This window comes from Misgurnus anguillicaudatus, unplaced genomic scaffold (genome assembly GCF_027580225.2).
Source record: "Misgurnus anguillicaudatus unplaced genomic scaffold, ASM2758022v2 HiC_scaffold_28, whole genome shotgun sequence".
Classification (NCBI taxonomy): Eukaryota; Metazoa; Chordata; class Actinopteri; order Cypriniformes; family Cobitidae; genus Misgurnus; species Misgurnus anguillicaudatus.
Window position 1 is genome coordinate 2398123 of NW_027395278.1, and position 23520 is coordinate 2421642.

Sequence of the window (23520 nt, forward strand, 5' to 3'; positions counted from 1 at the left end):
TATGCTCATTTTCGAGCTCCCCTAGAGTTAAACATTTAATTTTTACTGTTTTGGAATCCATTCAGCTGATATCTGGGTCTGGTGGTACTACTTTTAGCTTAGCTTAGCATAATCCATTGAATCTGATTAGACCATTAGCATCGCGCTAAAAAATAACCAAAGAGCTGATATAGTCCCCTTGGTGACTTTCAATAGCAGATGACTATTTTTGGGAACTGTGTAATATCATTGCGCCTCCTGCAGCCATGTTACGGCGGCAAAGTCCTTGATTATTACGCCAGAATGAGAGTATAGTTCCTAGCCATATTGGCCTAGAAAATCTAAATTTTTAATTTTCCGTCGGTCTTAGTACACAATGTAACTACAGAAGAGTCAAGTTTTAAATAGGAAAAATATCAAAACTCTTTGTTTATTTTTGAGCGTGATGCTAATGGTCTAATCAGATTCAATGGATTATGCTAAGCTATGCTAAAAGTGGCGCCACCAGACCCGGAGATCGGCTGAATGGATTCCAAAATGGTAAAAATCAAACTCTAGGGGAGCTGGAAAATGAATGAAAAAAAAAAGTGTCAACAGGGCAACAGTTTGTTGTTGGGGATTAGGGACATGGTTAGGGGTGAGGTTTAATTTTAGTTTATTCTAAAAATCGTATGTTTTTGTACGATTCACTTGAGACAAATTCACACAAATTACCCAATACGTACTGAAACTCCCGTGAGATCAGGCTGACCCACGCAACGCAAAAAAATTTGTCGATAATTCAAGAAACTATATGATCAGCAATGTTTTGCTTCATTTATATTCACTGAAAATTAATCTGAGACATCTGTGCCTGCCTATGCTTCAGACCGCTCGACAGAACTCCATCTGTCAGATCTGAGAACATCAGAAAAGCAGGTTTTGTTGCACGCATATGCAGCTGTCAGCAGAACAACATCCCAGCAGTTCATCAGAGAAATTTGTCCCTCTTGAAAAAGCTCTCTGTGTCTGTTTTTAATTCATGAGGTAGAGCGGACGTGATTTTTCTTTGACTTTGCCAACGCCGATCAGCAGGGGACGGCCTGCAGGTTGTGACAGTAGGATGTGATGGATCGGGTTGATGGGTGTCACCTTCAGGTCAGAGACAACATGAATACTATGTCTATGCTGACCGACTGTGAGGAGCAGTAATAAGCTGTTGGATGTGTTCGGATGTATTTTTAATGTAATATTGCAGTGTTCATTATAACAATTTATCCGTGTGAGTCATTATTTTAAAAAAATGCATGTGCCCTGAGGGGCAACCTTCCGATCTCTAGGATGAAGCCAATAAGAAAGTGATTTAAACTGCAATTATTCGACTGTCTGCTAGAGGCTGGCTCCAAAAGTGAGTCAATTCCCATAGACCCTCATGTTACTGTAGAAAATAATATGTTTACAGCCTGGTAAAAAATTTGTTTTGGGTCTGTACCCAGATAGCACAGGTACGTCTGCAAGATGTCTGGTAAAGATCTGGAGATCTGGAATACATCTGGTGTGTAAAAACATCTTATAAAGGTCTTAGAAAGAGCTGCTTTACATACATTCTAAATCAAAAACGTCTTGCAGACGTCTTCAATATGTCTATATGACATCTTTTAGGAAACGTCTCAGAGACGTATTGCAGATGAGCAAACAATCTAAATAATACGTCTTGCAGATGTAAACGCAGACAACAAATAGACGTCTTAGAGATGTATGTGTGCCAACAGGGTATAGCTAATTTTGCCCTTCATGACAACTGTGAGGGGGTGAATTTTTTTGTATCTCATCCGTTTCAATTATATTAAGCCTTAAAGTTCTGCATAATTAAGGGCGTGGCCACTTACTTGAGTGACGGTGGAACTGCCACTGCTGTCACTAGAGTCGATCTAGAGGAGCGTGGTTTCAGCAACCAGCCACCTCAGCTTCACCCACGTCCCGCCTCTTTACCCCTTTTCGGATATCCGCGAGTGATGCACGGCCAAGATGGCGACGACAGGCACTGCCTACTTTAAGCTTCAATAACGATCTACGGGTGACGTCACGGACACTACGTCCATCTTTTTTACAGTCTATGATGTGACCTCATAGCATTTTATCAAAATCTGAAAATGTACTTTCGATCCGCATCTGTTAGCCCCGCCCCTCTCCAACTATCAGTATGTTGAGTTTTGTAGCTTGAAAATACGTCAGAATATGTATGTAAAGTCGATCGCAACATTTTGTTCACGGGGACTTTTCTAATTTCTATATATTTGATATTTTTTCATGTAAAGCTGCTTTGAAACAATGCAACATCATAAAAATGTTGACTTTGTTTAAATAACATCATATTTGTCCCAAATTATTAACGATTAATATTGGCTGCTAACGTATATTTAGTATTTTGAAGTAAATGCTATCTGACGAAGCTTGCGCTATTTAATGTGCATTTCCGGTTTACGATACCTCCGAGTTATCCTAGACGCGACTCAACGCGGCGCTCGACTCGGTGTGCGACTCCCTTTAGAGCCCATCCACACAGAGACACATTTAGCCGTATACATACAAATTTTGTCCCAGAGTGGATAAATCTGAAAACGACATCCTTGTGTCTAGTCAGACACCATAACGTCACGTAACAACAACAACAATAGCAGACTACAAGCTTGTGTTTGTGGTGCAGAACGTAGTGTAAGAGCTGTAAGGTGGTGCCAAACCCTGACAGAAGGTATTTCCTGAAGCCAGCAGCAAATGGCTGAATCCACAGGAAACCACTTACTAAATCCTGTTGAATTATCATCTGAAACCTTCCTCAAAGAATTCACATCTACCCCGAAACCTTCCTCAAAGAATTCACACCTACCTCCCCAAGACAGTTAACCCATGGTGTGGGACAGAGTCACACCCGACCACACTTTCTTGTCCCCCTCTCCTCATGTTCTAAAAGCAATACATTCTACATGTACAAAGAATGTGAAACTGGTTTTGTTTAGTGTTATATGAAGTGTTTTAATGCAAGTGGTACATTTGGGTTTATTAATATGACAACAGGATTCAATGTTAATCTGTGACAATAAATAAGTAAACTTAACCTAATGTTGGGAGACAACTCCTAACTTAGACATGTTGACCAATCACCCACTGTATGTATATTAGGCTACACCCCTGATTTACAACAACCAATCAGTACCAAACTCCTATTGTTCTCTGGTTATTTAAGGAGATGTGTAGAAGACTCAGACGGGACTTTCAATATCTAGAAATGCACCCCCATGATGCTGTATCTTTGATACAGCATCATGTTTCTTTTTATTTTATTTTGAGGAATCTGTAACCAGATCTTCATCTCCTTACCAGGTATGCAATGGTTTTTCGTTTGTTTCGTATTTGAATTGGAATGTAAATTGGCTTCTGAATTATGTGCTACCTACCTGGTTAATAAATTGTTACATTTGCATTCATTCTAATTTGCTCTGTATCATTGACTCTTCTAAGTTACAATAAGTATTATCCTTTGTCACCATAAATCTATAACCGGGGTGTAAATTCATGCTAATTGTCTATATCGATGAACTAAGACAGGAGTGGGGAACCCTGGGTCCTGGAGGGCCACTGTCCTGCAGAGTTTAGTTCCAGCCCTTATCAAACACACCTGAATTTCATTTCCAAGTAATCCTGAAGACATTATTTCGATTTTTCAGGTGTGTTTAATTAGGGTTGGAACTAAACTCTGCAGGACAGTGGCCCTCCAGGACCAGGGTTCCCCACCCCTGAACTAAGAGGTTCAGCCATTACTTTACTATATGTGGACTATCAAATGATAAGTCAGGACCTCTGATCAGTATCTCTACTACAAGTATAGTTTTGAGTTCTGTATAAAGTTGGATATAGTTGGCTGAGTTGCATAATATTTTCTAATGATAATTAAGGGCACGCCAGCATGGGGCAGTTGCTTCAACCATTTCCTCTGGTTACACGGATAGACTAATTATTTAACCCTAACTAAGTTGAGGGTAATTGTAATGATTATTCGAGGGCTATATAAGTCAGGACCTCTGGTGCGGTTAAGTTTAATTATTTAACCCTAACTAAGTTGAGGGTAATTGTAATGATTATTCGAGGGCTATATAAGTCAGGACCTCTGGTGTGGTTGAGTTTTATGTTTCAGAATCCGCACAACGGCCGGTGTGGGCTGATATGATATTGGTAATCGAATGAATGAGTTCAATGTTAACATGAGTAAATAGAATGATCAAATGTTTATCCAAATTCTATATTTATATCAATTTGATTCATATTACAATACGTTTTATATCTTTGGAGTCAGGTGTAAAGTTGCGTAACGTTAATTTGTCTTTATAAGCGCCGGAAAAGACCGAACGGGCTATAACTCTTCGCCAGCGTTTGGATTCCGTCGTTGGGCCAAACGGATGGATGGGGTCATATTTGTTCCCCTTACAGTAGTTTGCCTATTATCTTTACTGAAGCAAAATCTTCTGCTCCTTTGCTACAAATGACAACAACAAGGTTCAAGCGCATGCTTAAAGTCTTCTTCTTAATTTTTGGTGTATCTCTACAGTGGATTTGTGTGTATGCAACAAAGCCGTGTTTACGGAATTTTTCTAGAACGAGGATGAAAAGACTAGATATAGGGAAAGCTTTGGCTTTGTGTGTATGTGGCATTACAAAGATTTTTTTTAAATGTCCTGTTTTTCCTGATCCCATTTTTCAAACTTCGTGTAAAGTTGCTGTTGGAGCATGAATAACACCTGTAAAATGATAAACGCTTAAAGTTCACTGCCAGGCGATATATTTACTTTAACAGAATTCCCCTCTCAAAGCCTACAACGGCCGGTTTGGACTACAGCCCTTTACTTCCCAGTTGAATGATGTCAATAGACCCCTTCAAGGTTTGTAAACATTGAATGATTATCGGGTGCGCGCGCAGCACGGGGTCGAACTGTTCATACCATTTAGGCTTTATAATTTAATCTAACAGTGCTGAAAAATGATGACTTACCTCAAATGAAGTGAGCACTACAAACACAAGCCTCTTTGATCTTTGCATTGTCCCAGTCTGCACGTTAATTGCTTGCAGACGCAGATGTTGTATTTTTTTGTTTTTGAGATTCTGCATGAATCGCGAAAACTTAACGGAAGACCTTGTGCGATTTTCACAGCCCACGACGTAAGTAGGCATTTTTGATGATACCGAATAATACGCAACTCAATCAGCTGTAATGACTTTTCTGACCCCGACATGCGCAGTGGGAACAGCCTGTGACGTGAACCGTGAAGGGGTCTATATAAGAGTTTTTGACTAAACTCCGCCCACATGAATATGTCAGTCGGCAGCTAAGCTCAAACGGCTCTGCTAAGCTAAGCTGCTGTCGAATCACAACACACTAAACAAACTACACAATCAGAACTCCATACATATTTCTGAAGGAGGGACTTTATAGAACAAGGAAGACATCAGCCATTTTGAGAACAGTGAAAACAGCGCTATACAGATGAGTAAATTGTGTGAAAAATACCACGTTTTTTTACACGTGAAACATGGACACATGTTATATTGCGCACCATAAACACAATCATAGCTTGAAAAACACAGGGACCTTTAAATAATAAATAATTTCTAAATTGCAAAATATACTGTATTGTGTCTAAAAAAAAAATTGCTTTTTATACGTAATATAAGACCAAATAAATGTTGTTGTTGGTATCTGTGAGAGAGAAACACATCGTAATATCTGTCAAAGTCTATAAAAGCATAACTGTAACATTTAAGAACCATCGTAAACAGCAAAACGCTGGAGGCTTAAAATTGATTTAATACTAAAGCGCAGAGATCAAGTGGCCTACAGGCACTTCAAACTATATTTAGATAAGCTAAGAAAACAATACTGTCTGAGGAGAGGAGCCACATTGCTGATTCTCAGTAGCTTTAAGTAAAAATTATGATATCAACCTCTGATATTTTATTTTTAAACTCTTTTATATCTCTAAACGCAGTCTGGTCAATTATACCATTAGGAAACTCTATTTCCGTCTTTGGCCATAAATTGGAAGCACTATTAAAAAGGAAATTGTAAGACTTCAACATGAGGACTATTTAAAAGGCTTCAATGGTATTCGAGTGGTACAATGGGATAATTCAGAAGCAGTTTAATTGCTTAGCAATCTGAATGTGCAAACTAAAAATAGAAGTCGCTAAAAGCAGAACACAAGCTGGCAAATGTTGTATTTGGTCACAGTGAGTTCAGAGATCATTTTATCATCAAGTCAAAATGTATTTTAGGTGTTAAGACAGTGACTGTAAAATTTAAACGCACCTTAAAGGTCCTGTGTGGGGAATGCAACCAACCTCAATTTCGAAATGCAAAGAGAGGCAACCGTAGCCACCACAGGACAAACATGTTGGGAATAATGTTTACAATGAAGTGCCTGTTTACAAGTGAAGTGAGTCCAGCAACTTTAAACGAAATGGGTCATGTTAAGATTTTGGATCAACTTTTGCTTTATTATGCATCCACTGTAAATGTGTTAATACAAAGTCCAACATAACTGAGAAAAACTAAAAACTGAGCACCTTGAGTTGTTTATGCCTGACTCTCAAATCAATGTGAAATGCCATTCACACCTATTTCACAACCCTAATTGATTTTACTCAATTCATATTGATTGGATAATGGAGTGGGCGTTACCTGGCAGAATGGAGGAAGGTAGCTGAGCAAGAAGGTTTTTAATGTCAGATTTTATTTTGGTAAGATCACAAAGACACACTTTGTTTATTTTTTGTATGCATTGGTGATTTGTCTATAATAAGAGCGTGAATGTTGAATAAGAAGGTAAATATATATCTCTTTCAGATAAGGATTGATTCACTCCAGGTGACTCTAAAAAGAAACAAGTCTATGGGCCAAAAATAGTTTCACTTGTCTTGTTGGCAGTCATCCACTTGCTCTTGCTATAGACATTAAGGTCAAAGAGAATGTCTGTGAGAGTAACATCTGATTTAAAGAGCCCGTGTGTCTCTGTAGAGATACGGAGCAGCGTCCTCAAGGGAATGTGTCTCAGGTACTATCAACGGCTTCCATTAAATTTAAAAATCCATCAGTTTTAGTGCAGCTATTCCCTGCAAAGTCGGAAACGTCAGTGGAGCATGACAGTGCACTTTAGCTTTTATTTTAGTCCCTACAGGAGTCTGTCTGTCTGTTTGTCTGGGTTCTTAACACTGGTGAATCTTGTTTTTATGGCAAATGTTCATGTGGCATAGAGAAAAATACTTTTTTATCTGAAGGTTCGAGTTCCAACTAGCTATTAGGAGTGATAAGGATGTTTCAGCAGTGTCCAAAAATAGGATTTATAAAAAAATGATGTGGGGTCAACATGAAATAAAAATAACTAAATAAAATGTTTTGTGTTGACTTGAAAGTCCCCTAAACCAAAGTGAATATGCACAGAAGACCTTGGTGTAAAGGTCTGGTGTTTGAACTGCATGAATATATTTTATGAATATTGAGTACATCATATGTGACCCTTGACCACAAAACAAGCAATAAGGGTCAATTTTTTAAATTGAGATGTAATGATGTTCTCAAAGCTGAATAAATAAGCTTTCTATTGATGTTTGGTTTGTTAGGACAGGACAATATTACACTTAAAAATCTAGAATCTAAGGATGCAAAAATATAAAAAAGTTAAAGTCCTTAGCAACACACATTACTAAAAATAAATACATTTTTTATATGTTTATGGTAGGAAATTTACAAAATATCTTCATGGAAGACATAAAAAAATCTATAACCCAAAGTATTTTTGGCTATTGCTACAAATATATCAGTTTACTTAAAGGGGACATTTCACATTACTTTTTTAAGATACATAAAGTACATATGTGAAGTTACAGCTCAAAATACCATATAGATAATTTATTACAGCATGTTAAATGCAAATGAGCTGATCCTCTGCCCTAAATGGCAGTGCCGTGGTTGGTTTATGCAGGTTGAGGGGCAGTATTATCCCCTTCTGACATCACAAGGAGAGCAAAATGTCAATTACCTATTTTTTTACATGCTTACAGAGAATGGTTTACCAAAACTAAGTTACTGGGTTTTTCTTTTTCACATGTTCTAGGTTGTTAGAAGCACTGAGGAACCAATTATAGCACTTAAACATGGAAAAAGATTTTCATGATATGTCCCCTTTAAGACACATATAAATGCAGGCCCGGATTGGCCATTGGGAGGACTGGGAGAATTCCCAGTGGGCCGGACTGTTTTTTTTTTGGCCACGAGGACCTGTGTTGTCATGCCGGGTTATAGGTTGCTGTCCCTGCCAGCACTTATCCAGCCCCACTCGCGTAATTTGCGGTTGGGAGATGTCCCCACCGCTTAATGCCCAAGTTGATCGTGTCCCGAGTCCCCACCACTTATTGGAAAAATAAGAACTGCTTTTTTCTGCGCTCGCCCGTGAACTTAAGTTTTGTTTCAGACGCATCTATATTTGAGTGTGCTTGTCGCGCATCTAGACTTAAAATAATCTTGATAGCGACTTAATACAATTGGCCTCTAAAAGGCAAAGGATCTACAAAGTCAGAGTTTTACTTTATAAAAAATCATATTCGTATAATACTTACTTTTTCCCAATAAAGTGATGAGTTTTGCATCAAATAGTTTTTTGTTACTCTTGTAGTTTTAATTATGACTTTATAGATGATTCATTGTTACAACAAAATGTTAAAAGTCCATTATATTTTTGTTCTTTTTTGACAGAAGGTTGACCTACCTTACATTGTTTGGCAATATACATGTTACATCTAAGTACTAAAAAATTAAGATAAGGATTTTCCCTGTGTTTTCCATGCATACTTGATAAATCTTGCTATATTGTAAATCAGGGTTTCCAAACTTTTTCTACCCAACATGTAATCTCTAGAGTCTAGACCCACAGTAAAACAGGGTTTCCGCGGGGTTGTAAAAGGTAGTAAAAGGTAGTAAATTAAATTATGCCAAATTAAGGCCAGTAAAAAGTAGTAAAAAGTAGTAAACGTCATCTGACGAGGTAGTACATTTTCGATTGCCTTTTGTAATGTTATGATGCCTGGAAATTAGTTCAAATCACCCGCATATCTGGGCAAATAATCAAAGATCTTTCGTCTCTGGGATGTGATCAAAGCCTGGAGTGGAGCCAAATCACGTTCCTCTCTCCGCAGTTAGCGTTCTGTAATCACTACGGACCGGATCCACTCCGGGTTTTCTGACTGTATCACGTTATGCTGAGGTAAAAGTTTATTTCAGCTAGCATGGTCAAACTTATAATGCAGGAAGGCTCCGATGTTTTGAAGATCGATAAAGGTGTAAAAGGCTTAGCGAAATGATGAAGATTGGCAAGCCTTTCAGTTCGTGGGCTAAGAAAACCAAACAGGTAATTGCGTGTCTTTGCACAGTATGACTAACGTAAGGGGTCCTGTATTTTGGGGGTAAATGATTTCTCACGTTACTGATCATCCGCGGCACGCTTTTTAATGCTATGCAGTTATAGTAGCCAGTGGCTGGTACAACGGGTTTGTTTAACTCGTGGGTAAACTTCATGTGGCGCCACAACAACCAAAAGGCAGATGACATCCAAATCCCTTGAGAGCGATTGACGAGGAATCATAAGAGGAGACTGCTTCCGAAATGCTCTCGCGCGACTTTGATGTCATCCACCTGTCGGTTCTTGCAGTTGCATTTGCGTGTGATCACAAAAACGTAACATTTGTACATATATTTAAGCACAGCAGTTTAAAAACAAGTGATTTTAAGCCATTCAAACACAAACAACAGTGCGTCCGCTGTTTCTGTGTCAGAGGAGCGCGCTAGCCGCGCATTCGTTTCTCATTGAGCTTGTGTTGTACGTATTTTTGCCGCTTTATTGGCCTTAAATAACACATATGCCTCAAAAATCCCGTCTTTGCAAATATCCTCATATAAACACGACCATTTAGGTCTTAAGAGAAAGTAAACAGCAGAAACATTGCGCACAAACTAGCACATCATCGCTGCCTCTATTGTAACATAATAATTTGTTGATAAATGTGCAGTCATTCAATTTACAACTGTCACTATGGTTACAGACATCCTGTGCGAATTCTACACGAGTTTGACTCGAGTTACTCGTTCAGGGTTTATATTCATACACATAACCTTACTGTATTAGAGCTGTGACTGTAAGCTGTTGTGTGAACAGAACAGACCCTGGATTATTTGTTTATGTGTACTGAATAATATGATATGAAAAAGTTGTATTTGTTCACATTAGTAAATGCATTATATAACATAAACAAACAATGAAAAATATAGAGTATATAATTATTAATTAATTCTTGTTTATGTCATTACAGTAATTGACGGTGGTTCATGGTGCATTCACTAATGTTAACAGTTTCAACTTTGATTAAAAAATTATTAGTAAATGCTAAAATAAATACATTTACAATTAATAAATAATTAATAAAAGATTCATTAAAGGTGGTGATATTCATGTTTTCTTTTTATACAGTATAGTGAGTTATTTAGCTGTTTCGCCTTAATCTGAAATGCCCTGCAAACTACAGCTAGCTATATGCCACATGAGACTTCAATATGGAATTTATGGCAAAAAAATCTCCCCTTAAAATGCTATTGGTCTCGCCTACATAAAGTGTTAGGTAAAGGAATATGACTTGGCCTGAAAAATATTTCAGTCAAAAGAATTTTTTTCACTTTAATTCTTTTTTGTATGTTATATATGTCAAAATCTGTGTAAATAATAGAAAGGTCGCTGATTAACACTTGCAATTCAGTGTCGTGATGGTTTTAAAAAATATTCTGAAGGTAGTAAAAAAGGTAGTAAAAAGTAGTAAATTTAACTCAAGGATTTCTGTATAAACCCTGTAAAAAAATGGAAATATATGGGAAAACATAAACACGTTCCCTTAATTAAATAATAATATAATATCTAACATTATGGCAAAAGCATAATTGTATTTGCTGTATTTGCACTGAATTGGAAATAACGGCTGCGTCCAAAAACTCTAAATTGCTGCCTTCTGAGCTTTTATCGGCTTTCCAAGGCATTAAGGCATGTCCGAATTCAATGTTAGGTTTACTTCCTGTCTCCTGAGATACCTATGCGTGGGCGTACAATAAGAATGTGATTGGTCGAGCCTGGTCGAGTTCAAAAAAATAAAATGGCGGCCAAGGAAGCGACTGGAGCACAAATTTAGTGTAAATAAAGGTAGATTTTCACTTTTTACACCTTTTAATTGCATTTCTAGCGAGAAATGAGTATTGTAGTTTTCAAATATGTGATTAGTTATCACAAAGGCGCTCTCTGTTTATATTTCAAACACGCTGCCTTTGAAGTGTGTCCGAAAGTCTTTAACCTTTTAAGCGTCACCCCACCCTATTGAGTTAAATCTACACTCTTGGAGCTTTCAAACAATATACAGTTTGTCATGATTAGATAAGAATTCATATGCAAACACTGAAGTAAATGTAGTCGTCCTGCCGGTGGGACAGTGACATTTAGCAGAAAATAAATGTTTTGAGGCACACTCTCTTCATAAATGAATCAATTACTCTCCCTACATAATTTATTTTATAAAACACTGTTGAAATGCCTATTCTGTAGGCTTAGACCTTTCCAACGATATATAGTTTGTAGTGATAGATTAAAATTTACATCAACAATATTAATGCAAACTTAGGTGTCCCGTATTCGGGACGGCGACGCTTAACAGTTACGCTGCCTTCATGCCTCCGAAGTCACTTTCCTCATGAGGCAGCGAGGCAACCAGTCACTGCCTTGAGTTTTCGGACGCAGCCAATATATTTAAAAAAGCAAGGCTGCATAGAACAGTGCACTATTGCAAGACTTAGGATTTAATAATATTATTTTAATATAGTCAGTCATGAACTAAAGTGTGCCGGTTTAAGGCATGAAACTCCAGGACTGAAAATGAATCCCACTCCGGCCGGGTATAAATGTTGAGAAATTATGACAGTAATTCATTAATTCTTGTTTTATCTGTTGTAGTCTTAAATTCAAAGTAAAACACACATGCTGTATATTTCCCTTATGCACAGTGCACACACTATAAGCAGCAAAGCACTAATATTTAATGATGATACTTAATATTATTCGCAATCGAATAATGCTTATAATTTGATCACAAAAGAAATGAATACTGTAAATCTTCTCCACTTTTCCTCCAGTAAGGGGCTCATATGCATCGTAGCTTTATGGTATTCATCAATCTTCAAGTTCATGCGTGAGTTAATCAAACTACTTAAAGACCAGGCCTGGTTTCTGTGAAGGTCTGGTAAGATTGATTCAGATCCCTGATATCTATAATGCACCACACGAGAAAACTACACCCATATATTTTTTACACACAAAATCCTTCTTCCTGGCATTTTCTAATTATATTTCTTTCCCATGACGGATCTGTAGATCAATATTCACTCTTGCTATAGTAATAAGAAACATGACGTGGAATTTTACAGACAAGAGAACGTGATATCAATTATTATGACCTGATTACAAATGCATTTAATATTGAATATGCTAAACCTTCCAAAATTTCGCTTTTGGGAATAAATGAGCCTACTCTAAAAAAATACTGGTGTGATGGTACAAAATCCTGCAATACAAATTGGTAAAAGCAGTGCACCAAGGATGTTTTCGACTGATCATTAACAAAAAAATTACTTGAAATTTATGCACATTTTAGATTTTACATACGTCAAATTTAGAAACACAATAATATTAAAGAGCATCTATTGTCCGATTCACGTTTTTACATTTCCTTTGATGTGTAAGTGTGTATTAGTAATATTAAAGGCAGGATAGGCAGGAATTATCTAAAAAAACTTTTTTACAAATTTGTTTAAACTGTCTTTATATACCAATAAACATAAGTAAAATGTAAGTACTCTGAAAAAGAGAGTATAAAAATCGAGTGTCTGTAGACCTCTCACGACTGTTTTAAACACAGCAAATTTTTCCATTCACTACACTACTCCCTTCTGGGTTTCTTCTAAAGCCACGCCCCCAAAACACATGAACGCGCGACGCCTACCGGCTCTGCTGGGAGAAGCATTTACCTCAGACAAGCGGAGAGGAAGGAGCGCGGTGCATGTAGTAACATCATGTCAGAATCACATGTAATAACACACCTAACTTGATCACTATGAATATAAACAAATAGGATGGCTTTTAGTACTCACTATTAAGCTAGCATATCGATACTGGTAAAGTTTAAAATATATTTTGTTTGATTCGGTAACAAACGAGCTAGTTATATTTATAAGACAAAGCTAAAAACAGATTGCATTGATACAAGTTTTTTTATTACCATCAGTTACACTGTGATGAAGGTGAATTTCGTGGAAGATTCATAACATATGGTGTTTTGCATGTAAGAGTTTCCGTGATGAAAGCATTGTTGACTCTGATGAGGACTACACACCGGAGACAATACCGCTACCACATCGTCGACTCTCCTTTGATTTCTTCGTTTATTCCTTTTTTTCCCTTGTTTGCCATCGCTGACTGCATATGCAGGTACTGTGAGTTCTGAATGCTCTTTCTCTGCCGTACTTTTGCTCTTCCTAGAGTGCCTCGTGTACGTTCAAATCAATCGGGTGTGCGCATGTCTGGGCAGATCCCATAGCAACAGGGGTGGTGCCATGGTCGCGAGAGAGAGTTATAGTCGCGCAAGCCAATAATTTGTTTCGTCCCGAATGGAAATAATTAGCTGTGTTTAAAACAGTCGTGAGAGGTCTACAGACACTCGAGTTTTATACTCTCTTTTTCAGAGTACTTACATTTTAATTATGTATTGGTAAGTAAAGACAGTTTAAACAAATTTGTAAAAACGTTTTTTAGATAATTCCTGCCTATCCTGCCTTTAAGGATATGCAAAAAGTACAAACCCCAAAGTAAACGATGACGCGATTTATCGTCTCCAACATAAATCTCTTTTCTTGGACTACAACAAACACACAGATTATTGGCAACAGTTTACTTCCTGGGATTGGTGATGTAGAAAAGACGGACATTATCACAATTCCTCCCGATTCGTACTCACAGCCTGTAAGTTAACTCCTGTTAGGAACTGAATCTTTCAAACATGGTAAGGAGCGTCACATTTCCTGCTGACGTCAGAGGTATACAGGTCAATCATTTCAGTAAGAGAGTGAAATCTGGAGCTACAAAAATTTACAGTATGTGGAAAATAATGTTTTTTTTATTATACCAAATACACAAAATAATTATGTTTTTTAGCAATGAAATAGGTGCTCTTTAATAAGTAATACAAATCTTGATCTCATGTTATAAGAATTTTATCCTTTATATTGATGAGCAGTAATGCAGTCGAAAACTTCTTAAATAGTCTAGAGAGGCCTTAATTGAACTTTATCATTCAGTACCAGACTTACATTAAAATGTATCTATAGACAAAAAGCCAAACAGTTGTTGTAATTTTCTGAACAAAGCATTTTGACCATGCAATGTCAAGCATTGTGCTGCTATGTTTAAATCCATTGTCACACAGGACTTTTCATTCCATTGACTTCCATTTATATGCATGCAAATGCAGCAGACTAATGAAAAAATATCGCATTTCCGTGCAAGTTTGGTGAACTGCAAATTTGTGTTACTTGAAGAAATAAATTATTGATGTGTCACACTGACTTTTCAGGTTATTACAGTATTTCACAATCCCATCTTGTACAATAATAACAAAAGCAACAGTCCTGGATCCGGTTGCATAAACATAGCCGTGACGTTAGGAGCTGCGTCTTAACAATGAGTCTGACTAACTAGCAATTAGTTAGGGCTAATCAGTCTTATTATTTGTATTTAAATTAAACCAATCTACCTTTCTATATAACATACTTAAAACAGGTATGATCAGCCTCGAAGAAAAAAAATCATGACTAACGTTTAAGACTAGTCTTAAAGGTTTATGCAACCGGCCACTGGTGCAGGTGCATTAGAAGAATCCATGATGTGTGAATAAAAAACACTGACCATGAGCCTGAAAGGACATGTCAATTGCAATGCACACAGTATACTGTAAAATTTGATCTCCAGTGTAATGCCACAATCACGTTAGACATTTAGCATGCAAAACTCTTTGGAAACCCCAGCATACATGGACAGCAACCAAATATGATATCACACAAAAAAAGTCTTGAATGCTTGAGAAACTAGCCTTAAAGGTACAGTATGGGTTTTTAGCGGCATCTAGTGGTGAGATTGCAAAATGCAACCAACCTCAATTTCGAAACGCAATGAGAAGCTACGGTAGCTATCACAAAACAAACATATCATCGTCTGAGACAACGTAAGGAGGAAACACAACAAACAACAGTTTGTCTGTTTAAGGCTACTGGAAACATGACGGCAACTTCCATGTATGTAAATAAAATGGCTGATTCTAAGGTAATAAAAACAATACAGTTCATTATGTAATGTTTTTATACACCACTGATAATATAGTTATGTATATTATATTGCTTTTCTGTCAAGAGATCCTTCTGAAAGTCTCACATTGCACATTTAAGCATGAGCAAGACTGTCATACAGTAGCAAGCACCACCAACAATTTTGGAAACAGTCACCAATATATACTGTACTCATGTTACAAATATTTAGATATGTCCTCAAAATGTAGCATTTATGTAGTCAAGAGCAGGGAGGGAGGTGAGAGATGTGACTGGTTAGGCAATCCAGTAAACTTACGTGTGCACCAGGTCCTGAGGTCTTTCAGCCGCCTCTGGGAAAACTGGGTGAGGAGGCTCTCCGATTGGCATACAGCCCAGAGATTTACTGATGGCATGACTGAGTTTCTTTGCTGGAGACTTCTGCAAAATCAGAAAAACAAGCCCCAGAAGCTATAAAACACCAAACATTCTTCACGTGTAATAAAACGAACAAATACAAACTACAAAAAAATAAGTTTAAGTAAATTTTATTCCTACGTATAAAGTCATAGACTCGGCAAGAACATTTTATTATACATCATTTCATTAGGAGTTAATAAAAATTTGCTCTGAGGTTATCGAGTTGTGGTAAGATATAGAAATAGCACTATTATAATTGGATTTGGGAGGCTGTGTGAATTGTTTCTCAAGCTGTAATTTCCAGCAGTGTGACTGAGCTCTGGGACAATAACTCACTAGCTGCTACCAACACGAAGCCTTCAAATACTGAATCAGGGCAGAAATACTTTTTAATAGAAAACACAAAATACCTTCAGAATTTACTATTTATTGGTATTTAAGTAATATTATCATTTTTGTTTCATTCTGTGAACTAGCAACATATAAAGATCAGATGCAGAGCGATCCTTAAAGGTGCAGTGTGTAAATTTGAGCGGCATCTAGTGGTGAGGTTGCGAATTGCAACCAATGGCTTAGTCCACGGCTCACCCCTCGCTTTTAAAACACATAGACATGCTACGGTAGCCGCCACCGGACAAACATTTTATCGTTGGAGACAACTTGGTAAAAAGAAATTGTCCGTTAAGGGTTTCTGTAGAAAAATGGCGGCACAAAATGGTGACTTCCATGTAAGGGGACCCTCTGTGTTATATAGATAAAAATGTCTCGTTTTAAGGTAATAAACACATAATGGTTCATTATGAAAGGTCTTTATACACCACTGATAATATAGTTCTGTATATTATTTTGCATTTCTGTCAAAAGATCCTTCTAAAAATTACACAATGCACCTTTAAAACTGACACAACATACGGCTGTTTGCCCAATGGCGATACTTCCGGGTTTTATAAGTTGCGGAAGAGCGCCATCTGGTGGATAATAGCAGTATTGTGGAAAGCCGGAAATACTCGTCACTGGCAGGGAAGCGTTTTCTCTTAATTGACGAGTTAACTTGTCAATGGCAGGGAAAGAGTTAATGGAAAATAAAATCAAAACCCACATGGCAATGTGTGAAAAGTGTTTGCCCCCTGTTAAAACATAACTTAACTGTTGTTTATCACACCACTGCGCAAAGTGACGTTGGAATGACGTCTTTTTCATGTAATTTTTGGATGTCCGAATCCGGTCCATAAAAGGGGTTGTTTTGTAACGCCAGGCGACGTCTTTTTTTCAACGTCTTCTGCACGTCTAAAGGTTGACATCCGTAGGAAAATAGACATGAAAAAAGCGAAAAGAGATGATTGTCTCTGCAGTTCACCCATCCATTGCAACACCAAAACACTTTAGTCATTTCGTGCCGGCTGCGGGATTCGAACTACCGATCTCTGGGTTACAAGCAAGTCTCGCTAACCACTTGGCCACACGGCCATATCTTCCCATTAAAAATAAGGCAATGTATGACAATGTATTCACATATATATAATATTTTCATGTTAAATTGTTAGTACGATCATATACTTTTAATATAACAAACTACACATTTAATTACAGATTTTTAAATGTAAATTTAGATGAATATGTATTTAATTCAAGAAAGCAGAAAAAACAGTACTGTATAAATAATATAGACTATTCGTAAGTATTAATCATGTTGGTACAACAATCCTGATATTTGTAAATAAACACATTTTTATAGGCCTAATCATGAAATATAGACATAGGCCTGTCATAGACGTCCAAATGACGTCCAAAGAATCACCCCGTTCAAACGTCAAATGTTGCCCGTAAATATGACGTCCAAGTAGGGTCATGGTTGGACGTCCAAATAGTGGACCTAGTTTGGACATCAAATAGATGTCCAGAATTGGTCATGGACCGACGGACCCAATATAGACATGATCTGCACGTCTATCCAACGTCCTGTGTTTAGTGGGTTAGTTCAATTTCTCTAGCCACACCCAGGCCTGATTACTGCCACACCTGTTCGCAATCAAGAAATTGCTTAAATAGGACCTGGCTGACGAAGTGAAGTAGACCAAAAGATCCACAAAAGCTACATATCATGCCGAGATCCAAAGATATTCAGAAACAAATGAGAAAGAAAGTTATTGAGATCTATTAGACTGGAAAAGGAAAAAAGCCTTTTTTAAAGCTTTGGGAATTCAGTGAATGACAGTGAGAACCATTATCCAAAAATGGCAAAAACATGGAACAGTGGAGAACCTTCCCAGGAATGGCCAGCCGATCAAAATTACCCCAAGAGCGCAGCGACGACTCATCCAAGAGGTCACAAAAGACCCCACAATAACATCCAAAGAACTGCAGGCCTCATTTGCCTTAGTTAAGATAGGTGTTCATGACTCCACCATAAGAAAGAGACTGTGCAAAAATGGCCTGTATGGCAGAATTCCAAGAAGAAAACTGCTGCTGAACAAAAAAAACCATAAAGGCTCGTATGAGTTTTGCCAGAAAACATCTTGATGATCCCCAAGACTTTTGGGAAAATACTCTATGGACTGACGAGAGAAAAGTTGAACTTTTTGGAAGGTGCGTTTCCCCTTACGTCTGGCGTAAAAGTAAGCATTTCAGAAAAAGAACATCATACCAACAGTAAATATGGTGGTGATAGTGTGATTGTCTGGGGCTGTTTTGCAGCTTCAGGACCTGATAGACTTGCTGTAATAAATGGAATCATGAATTCTGCTGTCTACCAAAATATCCTGCAGGAAAATTTCCGGCCATCTGTGACCTTAAGCTGAAACGAACTTGGGTTCTGGAACAGGATGATCCAACAATGATCCAAAACACACCAGCAAGTCCACCTCTGAATGGCTGAAGGAAAACAAAATAAAGACTTTGGAGTGGCCTAGTCAAAGAGGTTAAAAAGGTTCATGCTCAAAAACCCTCCAATGTGGCTGAATTACAACAATTCTGCAAAGATGAGCGGGCCAAAATTCCTCCACAGCGCTGTAACAGACTCATTGCAAGTTATGAGAAACGGTTGATTGCAGTTGTTGCTGCTAAGGGTGGTCCAACCAGTTATTAGGTTTAGGGGACAAACAGTTTTCACACAGAGCCATCCCAGGTGAAAAAAAATTCTATTAAAAATATACTTTAAAAAAGTGTACTAAGTATATTTTCTAGATTTTGTACTATTTTCGTCAAATCCAAGTATAGTTAAGTGTACTCAATTATGTATTAACTTCAACTTAACACCTATTTGATTACACTTCAAGTGTAAATAGTATGCTAAAATGGAACAACTTTTTTTAAACTTCAAGTGCACTAAAATACACTCCTGAAAATCAAGATTTATGAGTAATTAAGCACACTTACAGTACTATTGCAATTTTAATGGAAATACACTTAAAAAGCCATTGCAGCACAAATTATAGTTGTGTTTAAGTACATTTTGTGCATACTGCTATCATACTTATAATTAGTATAAACTATGTTAATTTAGTATGCCTCTGTAATATTTCAAGTGCTCTACAAATGCACTTCCTAACTATTTTTAGTGCTTTTAAAGTGTCCCACTATGACAATAATAATGTTTTTAAAGTGAATTTCAATTATAACCTAAACATCATAGACACATACTTTCAGTGCAATATTATTATACTGTATTTTTTATATTTTAAGTATATTTAATTTGTACTTTCATCCCCATTTTGTTATACGTAAGCATGAATATTGCTATTACACTTCAAGTGTATTATATAACAATTCAGTTCAAATGCACACAAACAGATTACAAACTGCATTTAAAAAAAGGATCTTTATTAATGACACAAAAGTAACACACAAAACAGATATTGGCAAAATGGGGAACCTTAAACAGTCAACTTTCTTTGAAATGCCGGGAAGAGAACAATTGCGAACAACTTGTACTATATGGACATCTAGCTCTGATTTGAACTACTTGAGGCCTTGTAACTGGCATTGTTGCACTTCCTCCGTAGAAGGTCCCGGATCTCTGCCACCTCGATGTTGGGGAATCACTCCCTCACTGCATCTGTAAAACAGGAAAGAGACATTTCAATTTCAATTTTATTTATATAGTGCTTTTCACAATTTGTAGTTGTTTCAAAGTAGCTTTACATTAAAAGAAGCAGGGGAAACATAGAAAAATTGACAGACAATATAAGTAGCAAAATACAGCAGCTATGAATAAACTTTACAAGCGAGCAAATGAATAATGTCTCCTATTCAAGAGGGTGCTAAGTTAAGCCAATGTTGCTTGATGGGATGTAAACGGATAAGGAGATTTAACGGGTTCCGTCGGTGGTCAGGCATCGGCTGGGCATCACGTTGAAGGGCAGCCAGTAGATCAGTGGTGTGTTGACCTCCACGGCAGCCGGAACTGGTCTGTTTGTCTCAATGTCCTCGGGTTTGAGGACGAGACAGGACAGGGAGAGAGAAACAAAATCCTATTAGCGTAGGGGCCATTCACAGGTAATGCAAGTGTCACACAGTGTTGTGTTTTAATATCTGCTCGGTTCCAGACAGGCTAGCTATTGCGGTATTAGTAAATTACCCAGACGAGTTATGTGAATGCTTTGTTCCTTACAAGCTAATTTTTGCGAGATAAATATAATTTACTAGACAAATTATGTGAATGCTTTGTTAAAGAAAAAAGTCTTAAAGAATAATTCCGGTATTAAACACTTTGAGTCTCATTTCTGGTTTGTTTTGGATGAACTACAGTGATGGTCACTGAAATTTTGACAATGGGTCGTGTCTTGACTTTTTGACTTGTTTAGAAGCGTCTCTTGACTGCTTCAGAATGGAAGTCAAGGGCCATGCACAAACATGTCATTAAAACAACACTTAACGTTCATTTTCAAAACTGTGCTACTCACAGAGTGGTTTGTGGTGTTCGTTGATGATTAAAAACAAATATATCAGAGCAATGTATGATTTCAATCCGTGTTATTTGCTATAGTGGATCTATTTTTTCAGACACCTCACAACCACGTATATACTTCCGCTCTATATTTGAGTCTGAAGCGTTAGCACACTCTTGAACACTTGATGGCGACAACCACTTTACCTTACAAGGATGCTGAACGGAACTTGGTGTCTAGCGTATAGACAGTCACAATCGAGCTCAACTTCAAACCTAAGGCTGGTCACTGAGCCATCAAATATGGGAAAAATTTGTGCCCTACTCCGAGGGCACAGTTGCTCTGCTCATGCTAGCCTTCTGAGAGAAACCGAGCGAAAAAACTACAACCAGATGTAAACAGACCCCTTTTCCATTTCCGGCGGCAGAGTGATATATCAGCGAGCAATGAGTCTTCCAAGAGAAGTCAATGGAATTTTACAAAATGCCAAATAAAACACCACAGAAACTGTATTTCGCTACACTACTTGTTTTTAATCATCAACGAACACCACGAACCACTCGGTGAGTAGCACCCCTTACGAAAATTAACCATGGTTTTACTACAGTTAAGACCAAAAAACCATGGTTACTGTAGTAAAACCATGGCTACCACAAAATAACCATGGTTTTGACAACCATGGTTTTCAAAAACCATAGTTAAACCATGGTTAGTGTAGTAAAACCATGGTTTTGCTCATAGTAATCAATTGACCAAAAAAACATAGTTACTACACTTTTACCACAATAAAACCATGGTTAATTTTCGTAAGGGACAGTTTTGAAAATGAAGGTTAAGTGTTGTTTTAATGACATGTTTGTGCATGACCCTTGACTTCCACTCTGAAGCAGTCAAGAGACGCTTCTAAACGAGTCAAAAGACTCAAGACACGACCCATTGTCAAAATTACAGTGTCCATCACTGTAATTCATCCAAAACAAACCAGAAATAAGACTCAAAGTGTTAAATACCAGAATTATCCTTTAATGGACCATTTCACCTGTAGAAACATTAATCTTTATTGAAAGTGTCTCATATTTGTAGTGGAAATGTAACATACATTTCGAATTTGGTGCCTATTTGACTAAAATAGGGGTGTTTGTAGTCTCACCACCTCAACAAAGATATTGGACTTCCTTCTTTCAATGATGCAAAATTATAATTTTTACATCATTGAAAGAAGGAAGTGCAACACGGAAATCTGTATTTCTCCTGTCTCAGGAAATGATGCATGACCATTCAAAAACATGACTGGGGTTCTAAAGATACAAAGCTTAATACAAATGGGTGAAGTGTCCCTTTAGATTTAAAGTGATTGACTGTGTCTGATTCACAGATATCAGTTGGCAAATCATTTCAGAGCTTAGACACTTTTGATATTCTAGGGATAATTAAGAGACCAGAATTTTGCGACCGCAGTGTACGTGTCGGATTGTATTCTGATATTAATTCTCTAAGATAGGAAGGTGCTGGGCCATTTAAGGTTTTATTGGTGATTAATAGTATTTTAATTGTATGCGATATTTGACTGGTAGCCAGCATAACATGGGCATGAATTAAAACAATATTAAATTAAAAGATTAAACTTAACTTACATCATTTTTACACAGAAACCTCTTCAGCGTCAGCAAGGTCGACCACATGGTAACGTACATGACCTCTGTAAACACAAACATGGATAGACATCATATTAAAAAAGAAGACAATCATACAACTTTAAAATATATTTTGACTCCAAGCTTCTTTACAACAGCATCTAACGTTAGTTTATCTTAAACTTAAAGTGAAGCTGGCTTGGTTACTAAACAGAATAAAGCTATTAAAACAGGCTTGCAAAATAAGCAGCATCTATCAGAACTAGCTTACAGCAATGAGCTTTTAAACAACAGAAGATCGTCTAAGGTTATCGTTTAAAATAGCAGAAAGAGCCATTTGTTACAGTTAGCTGAACATCTCCAACACAAGTAATCTTGCCGTTTTATTTTTAAAGTTTTAAAACATCGAATTGATTCGTTTATCAGGCATTTTGCATGTTACTTTGCTCACTGAAAAACCGCATGTTTAAGTTCCTAACGTTACTGTGTACAGTGTATAACTTACTCTTAATGTTTCCTGTGTGTGCTTTAAATTAAAACACTTCTCGCATAAAGACAAAAATAATCACAGTGAAGAACAAAATAGGAACAAATATGGAACAGATATGCGCGATGTAAAGGAATTAAAGTCAAACTTACCTCAGCTGTACTGTTTAGCATGAAAACGAGTCAGTAGCGGTTTGAAATAATGCCGTTGATCCTGATTGGTGGGAATGAATGGGTGGGTGCAGGTGCATTCTGGGAATTGGAGTCTTTTGCCCTGGCGTTGGTGCTGTAGCATGCTGCTGTAGAAGTATTTTGACTACAATTTCCAAGATGCATTGGATGTTTTTTTTTTCATTATTTTGGATCCTCTGCTGGCACTTTATGTACTTTTTATAATCTGCGTTTTCACACTGATTTGTTCTTTATACTTTATCAATAATAAAAATATAAAATATTTTTATAAAATGTATAACGTTTACAAAACATGTTTAGTTGACAAACATGTTGACAGTTATTTTGAGTGATGCTCAGATTTTCTTTAATAAAAAAAACCTTTATCAATTAAATTACATTAGCATAATAATACATGTATTTAGTAAACACACTTGTAGATATATAATGTTTTTATCCAGTTTTTATGTTATGTGCTGC

General features: G+C 37.1%; 1 protein-coding gene and 1 long non-coding RNA gene across 10 annotated transcripts in view; both read right to left on the bottom strand.

Moving 5' to 3' along the window:
* LOC141349036 (dystrobrevin beta-like) overlaps positions 1 to 23520 on the bottom strand; it is a 69260-nt gene that overhangs the window by 32464 nt on the left and 13276 nt on the right. For all 7 annotated transcript variants that reach the window (XM_073864724.1, XM_073864725.1, XM_073864729.1 and 4 more), the window contains one exon: positions 15763 to 15884. In XM_073864724.1, coding sequence (XP_073720825.1) covers positions 15763 to 15884 — 122 coding nt within the window. The remainder of the gene's footprint in view (positions 1 to 15762; positions 15885 to 23520) is intronic.
* On the bottom strand, positions 19666 to 23086 carry LOC141362568 (uncharacterized). Of its 3 annotated transcripts, XR_012368306.1 has the most exons (3): positions 23023 to 23086; positions 20084 to 22448; positions 19666 to 19917 (listed from the first exon to the last, which is right to left on the bottom strand). It is a non-coding gene; the product is annotated as an uncharacterized lncRNA (long non-coding RNA). The 3 variants fall into 3 exon arrangements; XR_012368304.1 differs by having other exon boundaries at positions 19666 to 22448; XR_012368305.1 differs by lacking the exon at positions 23023 to 23086 and adding an exon at positions 22889 to 23004 and having other exon boundaries at positions 19666 to 22448.